An 8,898-nucleotide genomic window follows, 5' to 3' on the forward strand; every position below is an offset into this window, starting at 1 on the left:
CAAGCTAGCTGATGTCTGACCAGTATCGCCCACCCCATCACACCCACCCCTATTACCATCATGGGCTGTTACTTGTTTCCTGTTTCAGTTCTTCTTTCTAATGTGTTAACCCTTTCTATTTCAGGTCGGCTCTGATAGTGACCATTCACATGTAAACCCCCCAGGGCGCAGCAAAACGCCGCAGGATGCCAAGGTGTCGCAGTCGACTGCTAGTGAGCAAGTTCACCATACCACAATCAACCGGCATTCCGGGCAGATGGAGTCCCACATTCAGCACCTCCAGAGGTCATCGGTGGATACGTCTCAGACTTCCTATCCATCCCCCGTCACCATTACCATGAAGCCAGAGTTGCCCTCCCCTCACCAGGCCCAGAAGCAATCGGTCTTCTTACCATCCACAGCAAGCGCCCTACCCAGGACAGAGGTCCAGCCCCTCCCGAAGCAAGACCCCTCCCAGAGGTCTGTGGATATGGTGCAGCTGCTGACGGTGAGTATGTTTCCCCTTCCGAAATGAGAATTGGATGTCACCCAGAGACCCCTCGTGCAGCAGTGTACGTTTCCCCATCCAATATGAGGAAAGGACATTACCTAGAGACCACATGCAGTTTGCAGCAGAGTACGTTTCCCCGTCCAATATGAGGAAAGGATGTCACCTAGAGACCCCTCACGCAGTTTGCAGCAGAGTTTCCATGTCAGATATGAGAAACGGACGTTACCTAGAGACCACTCATGCAGTTTGAAGCAGAGTACGTTTCCCTGTCCGATATGAGAAACACGGATGTCACCTAGAGACCCCTCATGCAGTTTGCAGCAGAGTTTTCACGTCCGATATGAGAAACGGACGTCATCTAGAGACCCCTCACGCAGTTTGCAGCAGAGTTTCCACGTCCGATATGAGAAACGGACATTACCTAGAGACCACTCATGCAGTTTGAAGCAGAGTTTCCACGTCCGATATGAGAAATGGAGGTTACCTAGAGACCACTCATGCAGTTTGCAGCAGAGTACGTTTCCCCGTCCGATATGAGAAACACGGATGTCACCTAGAGACCCCTCATGCAGTTTGCAGCAGAGTTTCCACGTCCGATATGAGAAACGGACGTCATCTAGAGACCCCTCACGCAGTTTGCAGCAGAGTTTCCACGTCCGATATGAGAAACGGACATTACCTAGAGACCCCTCACGCAGTTTGCAGCAGAGTTTCCACGTCCGATATGAGAAACGGACGTTACCTAGAGACCACTCATGCAGTTTGAAGCAGAGTACGTTTCCCTGTCCGATATGAGAAACACGGATGTCACCTAGAGACCCCTCATGCAGTTTGCAGCAGAGTTTCCACGTCCGATATGAGAAATGGACGTCATCTAGAGACCCCTCACGCAGTTTGCAGCAGAGTTTCCCCGTCCGATATGAGAAACGGACGTTACCTAGAGACCCCTCCGACATTTTCAGCAGAACTATTCTGAGTCAAGTTATTCAGCATCTGAAGCTTATGATTGCACCTCCCACTGATAAGAAGTAATAAAGGATTATAAATGATTGTTGTAAGGTATTTGCCCGCTGTCGCAATGCTTTCTGTGGGTGTGGTGGTCATTATGAGCTGGCAGAATGTGATTAGCATTTTTCATTAGCTACTGCTGGTAAAGTAGATTATGGGGACCAGTTACCTTGCAAGGCTATGTCTGTAAAGGGAGTCAAAAATAACAAGTCTGTCTTTTTCTTTTAGAAATACCCCATTGTGTGGCAGGGACTCCTTGCACTGAAGAATGACACGGCCGCGGTACAGTTGCACTTTGTGTCCGGGAATAATGTCTTGGCTCATCGGTCTCTGCCAGCCCCAGAGGGTGGGCCACCGCTGAGGATTGCCCAACGCATGCGGCTAGAAGCCACCCAACTGGAAGGCGTCGCCCGTCGCATGATGGTGAGAGTTCATTCATAGAAGCATAGGCTAAGGATCCCATGATGCAATGCCATTGTTGTTCCCAGATTAAGTAAGAACATGGCTTTCTGTGCTGCTGTATGCGGCTACTGGCGAGGGGACGCGGTGCACCGATACAGTTTCCATTATTCCTGCAAGTCTTCTAGAGCAGTTGTGTCCTCATACTGCTGCTCATGCCACTAAGTGCACCAGGTACCAGGTGTCTGCTGCGATATTATGTACTCATGTGCGACCTTGTCTGTTCTGTAGGTTCCAGTTCAACAGCTGTGGCTTTTTCCCACATCAAGTTTTGTGTTTCATCTGCGACTTTGTACTTGTCAATAGTTAACAGTGTGTCCAAACCCACTTGTGCTGATTCCGCAAATTGTCCAGGTAAATCCGCGGTACTTATGTTAGTTGGGCGCCCACTATAGTAAGTACGCTCATACCCCCACTATCCATGTCGGCATGGAGCTGAATTTATATAGTGTGGCGAGCCACCGAGCCTGAAGCGTGGCGAGCCACCATGAGGGAACGCGGAAAACTAAGCAAATAGCTTAGTGGGCGCCCAACTAACATGTAAGTACCAAATCCGCTATACTACTCCTCACCAATCATCACAGTTGTGTTTGTGCCTTGCAGCAGCAGGTGTAGGATGTGTATAAGGACTCATCTGAAGTTTTAGATCCTACTCCAGAGCAGTTCTAATTGAAAGGGTGATACCAAACTTGTCAAGTGCACCTTTGTCTTTTTATCCTCATCGAAAAACTGTTATTGGTTGTTAAAGCGCTTTCCGGTCTGCTTGTGTGCAGGTGGAGAGCGACTACTGCTTGTTACTTGCACTTCCTTGTGGCCGTGATCAGGAGGACGTGGTAAACCAGACTGAATCTCTGAAAGCTGCATTCATCACTTACCTACAGGCAAAGCAGGCTGCGGGCATTATTAATGTACCCAACCCGGGATCCAACCAGGTACCGCCCCTGACTGACTTGTTTATAAACTGACATGAGTTGCTAGCCCTGCGCAAAGATAGTAGAGCAGACTTAAGTTGACAATTTCACTTTGCATAATTACTCTTCAATTAGCATAATTTATGGAAGATAGGGGAGAGGGCCCTTCTCACACACTGTTACAATCTATAATAAATATGAGTAGACATAGTGAGGAGGGTACGGCTAAGGCTGAAGATAGGGGGAGGTAAACTAGAATAAAAGAAAAAGGTTGTAACTTCCAAAATGTTAGCGACCAGAAGTTAGGAAGACGCCTCAGAAGAGTTGGGTATTCTAGAGAAGAAGAGACTGGGTGCTGTAATTGAGCAACAAAGAAGTGTCAGGAGCTGATCTAGAACTAGATAGAAGAGGGACAGGGACGGTGGTTTATCTTCCACCACAGCCCGTCTGATCTAGAATGAGATAGAAGAGCTGGCCCGCTTATGTAGAATGAGATAGAAGAGCTGGCCCGCTGATGTAGAATGAGATAGAAGAGCTGGCCCGCTGATGTAGAATGAGATAGAAGAGCTGGCCCGCTGATGTAGAATGAGATAGAAGAGCTGGCCCGCTGATGTAGAATGAGATAGAAGAGCTGGCCCGCTGATGTAGAATGAGATAGAAGAGCTGGCCCGCTGATGTAGAATGAGATAGAAGAGCTGGCCCGCTGATGTAGAATGAGATAGAAGAGCTGGCCCGCTGATGTAGAATGAGATAGAAGAGCTGGCCCGCTGATGTAGAATGAGATAGAAGAGCTGGCCCGCTGATGTAGAATGAGATAGAAGAGCTGGCCCGCTGATGTAGAATGAGATAGAAGAGCTGGCCCGCTGATGTAGAATGAGATAGAAGAGCTGGCCCGCTGATGTAGAATGAGATAGAAGAGCTGGCCCGCTGATGTAGAATGAGATAGAAGAGCTGGCCCGCTGATGTAGAATGAGATAGAAGAGCTGGCCCGCTGATGTAGAATGAGATAGAAGAGCTGGCCCGCTGATGTAGAATGAGATAGAAGAGCTGGCCCGCTGATGTAGAATGAGATAGAAGAGCTGGCCCGCTGATGTAGAATGAGATAGAAGAGCTGGCCCGCTGATGTAGAATGAGATAGAAGAGCTGGCCCGCTGATGTAGAATGAGATAGAAGAGCTGGCCCGCTGATGTAGAATGAGATAGAAGAGCTGGCCCGCTGATGTAGAATGAGATAGAAGAGCTGGCCCGCTGATGTAGAATGAGATAGAAAAATCAGTGCTGAACAGTAGAAAGGGGTTTTGGAGTGGAATGCGTGAAGTCAATGGGGTCAATGTCTCACCCAAACTTCTTGTCCTTCCAGCCCGCCTATGTTCTGCAGATCTTCCCGCCGTGTGAATTTTCAGAAAGTCACCTGTCCCGCCTTGCACCGGACTTACTCGCCAGCATCTCCAACATCTCTCCTCATCTAATGATCGTCATTGCATCAGCATGAGACCACTCGCGGGTCCTCACCGACCAGTCAGAGACAAGGAAGAATTGTGCCGAGCTAATGCCCTCTCCTGCCCTGCAGTGCGGAGGGTTCCCCCAATGCCGCTGGACGGAGCTGGCCATGCTGCTTTCCAGGATGTTTACATATTGCTTACGGACAAACTGACGCACACAGACTGCAAGATCCCACGCCCATCCGACGCGGCTAGTCCAGGATGGCTGCTGTTCGTGTGCTTTGTTCTGTTTTATTTTTGTTTTGTTTTCTTTTCTTTTTTAAGAAAAAAAAGCTGAACCTGCCTTTGCACTAAATTAGTGACTCAAGACCTTTGTACAGCATTCCCCCACCCGTTTTTATTTTGGTGTGTGTCATATTTTTGAGCGACATGCTGTGATATAGGGAAGCCTGGATTTAATGAATTAGCGATCAGACGCCTGTGAATATTGGGACTGGAGACTGGGAAAGATGGATGGTTTGGGGACGGCGGCTGATCTTCCGCTACAGCCCGGCTGATCTTCTCCGAGGACTTCTCGCTGATCTCCTTTTCATTTTGGGATGTACAGTTTACATTGGGGGAGGGAGGGCATACAAAAGGGAGATCTATTTTCCTTTCCTTGGATATTATAGGACTCCATGGGCGTGTGTACATAATTATATATAATATATATTATATATATATATAAATATATATAATACTGACTTTAGAGAAATCAAACCCCACGACATGCATTTTTTTTAATCTGTGCCAAAAATGTGTTTTCAGAAAGAATCTTATTTTCATACTCAGAAGTATCGTCCCTCATTTGTAAGTGCTTTTCATTGAGACGTTCTCCTCCGCTCATCGCCATCTGTGGGAAAGTGGACGACACTTGGACATGACTTTTTAAAACCTCATGTTTCCCCTCTTTATTTTTTTATTTTCAGTTTTTTTTTGCCGACACCTCTTAATTTATGGAATCTTCTTCCCTTCCCATTCTGGAGTTTTGTTTGTGTGTGTCCATTGGATTACAAACTTTATTAAAAAAAAAAAAAATTGATACAAGCCGGACTTTATATATGGTTATGTTGGACGCAGGTTTTACTTTCATTCCATTATTTGTGGCCTGTTTGCGAATGTGGCTCCTCTTTGTGCTCGTGACCAGTATCTCAGGGCTGGTTACATAACCTTGTCAGTCCAAAAACTCCCTGTGGCCATGTCCTAACGTGGAATCCACCTGGTACCTTTCATAATGGGTCACTGTGTGTAAGGACAGGGTAGAACGTGTGGTAGAGGCTTTTGGTCATCCTAACTCTGCAGGGGCAGATTGTATTCCTTTTTAGCCTGCTGAATCCATCTCCTCCCATTTGGTATTACGTACCAGAGCACTGGAAGCTGGGTTATACAGGTACATAGCGTAATGACTAAATTGAAGTGATACCTGTACTGGTCATCTGGTATATAGGGAATTACGTGATGGACTATATTGTACAGGCCACGTTTTCAGGGACCACAGACCTATGTGAGCTGTTTATATTCTCCTCTTGTCAGGTTGGAATCCCCTCTTAGAAGATTGAGTAGTGTTCTCCCCCCTTCTCGATCATGGCAAGGTACTCTTTACCTAAACCGGCGCCCGCGATTAGAATCGCGGGCGTCGGGGGTAAAAAATCGCGGGCATCGTGGGTACATAAAAAACGGGTGCGACGCGATGCCCGCGATTTTCCCATAGGGATCAATGTTAAAAGTCAGATTGGTCGCGATTTTAGTGTTAAATGCCTCAATGCCCGCGATTTTTACATAGGAAACAATGTTAAATGGGCCACAGAGCCCTAATAGTCCCACTGAAGTCTTAAATGGCCCCCACAATTTTTAACGCCACCCCACGATCAACGTGAACCCGAAGCGTGGCGAGCGCAGCGAGCCCACGAGGGGCGGCGGTACGCGTCCTCCGACCTTTTCATACCCCCACTATCCACGTCGGCGTGGAGTTGAGAATAGAATAGTGTGGCGAGCGCAGCGAGCCACCGAGCCCGAAGCGTGGCGAGCATACGCGGATACCTTCACAGTTATACGCGTCCCCTCGCGGGCTTCACAGGTGTCCGTGGCGACGCGGACACCTGTGAAGCCCGCGAGGGGACGCGTTTACCTGTGAAGGTATTCGCGGGGCTCGCTGCGCTCGCCACGCTTCGGGCTCGGTGGCTCGCTGTGCTCGCCACACTATTCTATTCTTAACTCCACGCCGACGTGGATAGTGGGGGTATGAAAAGGTCGGAGGACGCGTACCGCCGCCCCTCGCGGGCTCGCTGCCCTCGCCACGCTTCGGGTTGACGTTGATCGTGGGGTGCCGTTAAAAATTGTGGGGGCCATTTCAGACTTCAGGGGGACTATTAGGGCTCTGTGGCCCATTTAACATTGTTTCCTATGGAAAAATCGCGGGCATTGAGGCATTTAACACTAAAATCGCGTCCAATCTGACTTTTAACATTGGTCCCTATGGGAAATCGTGGCCATCGCGGGCATCGCATCGCACCCGTTTTTTAGTGCATTCGATGGTCGCGATGGGCGCCGTTCTAGGTAAAGAGTACCCATGGCAAATTTGTACTGCGTAAACGACGGTGCTCTTACCTACTGAGTGCCGGTATTGTTCATGGTTTATCAGGTGGCTGATTGTAGTGATTTAGGGTGTGCACCGTGGAGATTAGATCCCCACCTATACAATTATATTAGGTCTGCTTGTGTCACATTGGGAGTGCTGTTCTGAACGGCTGGACTTGGTAGTGGAACGAGTTTGGATTAACCCCTTACAGGGTTGGGTATATACCCGCACAACCTTATTTAAATTTTTTAATTGAAATATGGCAAGAGAGACCCCCGAATTTGTATTTATACCAAGGGGGGTGCTGTTCCCAACAGAAGTACAATGTATTTTGACAAAAGAGAGAAAGGCTGTATAGGGGAACGCACTGAAAGTTAAAACGTAACTTTTATTAGTTATATATTTAATTAAAAATGCCTTGTATCATAGTATGAGGCGGCATATAAACAGCAAAAAATATTGGAAAAATTAAAAATACATACAAATTACACACAGAATGAGTGATGAGACAAAAGATAAAGAAATAAGTGTTTCTAAAATACACAGAAGTTGGTTAGGGAGGAGAACTGCAATATAGTAGAGATTGAATCTCTATCTAATTATAACTCCTAGTATTATGTATCCAGGTATTCTTCGGAAGGAGATATCACAGGGAGTATGGTATTCAATTATATGGATACGGAGTAAATTTCAATCTCAGTATTTGAGAGTGATGCTTAGCTTAATGGCAAATGCCAGTTATTAATGTAAACTGTATAGGATATATATTTCTGGTCGTTGCCACAAATTATTCAGATACACAGAAACCACTCACTTTAATTTCACACACAATATATGGTATTATTGGAGATATCACTCAAACTGTGTACATGAGTGGTCCTTTCTCACAAGCAAACCGTGGCGCCTAAACCAGTATTTGATATATATTTAATACAATGGATATATTCCTGGGGGATATTCGCAGTGGGTATTCCACTCTCACTGGTTCCCTATTTGCGATATAATTCACAGATTGTCTTCATATGCACATAATAGTGTATTTTGATGGGTTATATTTTTATTCCCATATTCCAGTAGTACACCTGGTTATTGCCACAATTGGCAGTGAGATACAGTTCTGAGACTGTCCCTATACAGTAATAGGTATACCACTCTCACTGGTTACCTACTTGCGGTATAATCTCTTAATTTACAATAAGTATATTTAATACTGTAGATTTTATTCACACATCTCACTGATACACATAATTGTTACTCCAAACAGTTCAAAAAGTATCCATATACAGTGATTGATTATTTAATACCAATGAATTGGATCAGAACATCACTGTTTCTTATTGCTGCATATATTTATACATAAGTAGTGCAATTGTGGGCTTTGACTGCCCTCATGTGGTCAATTGACAAAATTACGCTTATGTCAATATTGCAGCAGTATAGTATCATATCTATCTCCCCGTCCCATCTCTCCTGATCTCCTGTTATACAATCAAACGTTATATTAATCTAATCACAGCATTACATTATGCTACAAGGAGTCCTCCCTAACCTAACTGTACCAACGCAGCGTTTCGCTGTTTAAGCTTTTTCAAGGCCACTGAAAAAGCTTAAACAGCGAAACGCTGCGTTGGTACAGTTAGGTTAGGGAGGACTCCTTGTAGCATAATGTAATGCTGTGATTAGATTAATATAACGTTTGATTGTATAACAGGAGATCAGGAGAGATGGGACGGGGAGATAGATATGATACTATACTGCTGCAATATTGACATAAGCGTAATTTTGGCAATTGACCACATGAGGGCAGTCAAAGCCCACAATTGCACTACTTATGTATAAATATATGCAGCAATAAGAAACAGTGATGTTCTGATCCAATTCATTGGTATTAAATAATCAATCACTGTATATGGATACTTTTTGAACTGTTTGGAGTAACAATTATGTGTATCAGTGAGATGTGTGAATAAAA

General features: G+C 45.8%; 1 protein-coding gene across 4 annotated transcripts in view; it reads left to right on the forward strand.

Moving 5' to 3' along the window:
• The window catches only part of SPEN (spen family transcriptional repressor), a 63,761-nt gene extending 58,366 nt beyond the window's left edge, over nucleotides 1–5,395 (forward strand). For all 4 annotated transcript variants that reach the window (XM_083161821.1, XM_083161823.1, XM_083161822.1 and 1 more), the window contains 4 exons: nucleotides 125–487; nucleotides 1,727–1,921; nucleotides 2,731–2,889; nucleotides 4,228–5,395. In XM_083161821.1, coding sequence (XP_083017947.1) covers nucleotides 125–487; nucleotides 1,727–1,921; nucleotides 2,731–2,889; nucleotides 4,228–4,359 — 849 coding nt within the window. In that variant the 3' untranslated portion in view covers nucleotides 4,360–5,395. The remainder of the gene's footprint in view (nucleotides 1–124; nucleotides 488–1,726; nucleotides 1,922–2,730; nucleotides 2,890–4,227) is intronic.
• Nucleotides 5,396–8,898: the final 3,503 nt, after the last annotated feature.

The sequence above is a fragment of the Crinia signifera genome, chromosome 19, assembly GCF_055691185.1.
Source record: "Crinia signifera chromosome 19, ASM5569118v1, whole genome shotgun sequence".
NCBI classification, from domain to species: Eukaryota; Metazoa; Chordata; class Amphibia; order Anura; family Myobatrachidae; genus Crinia; species Crinia signifera.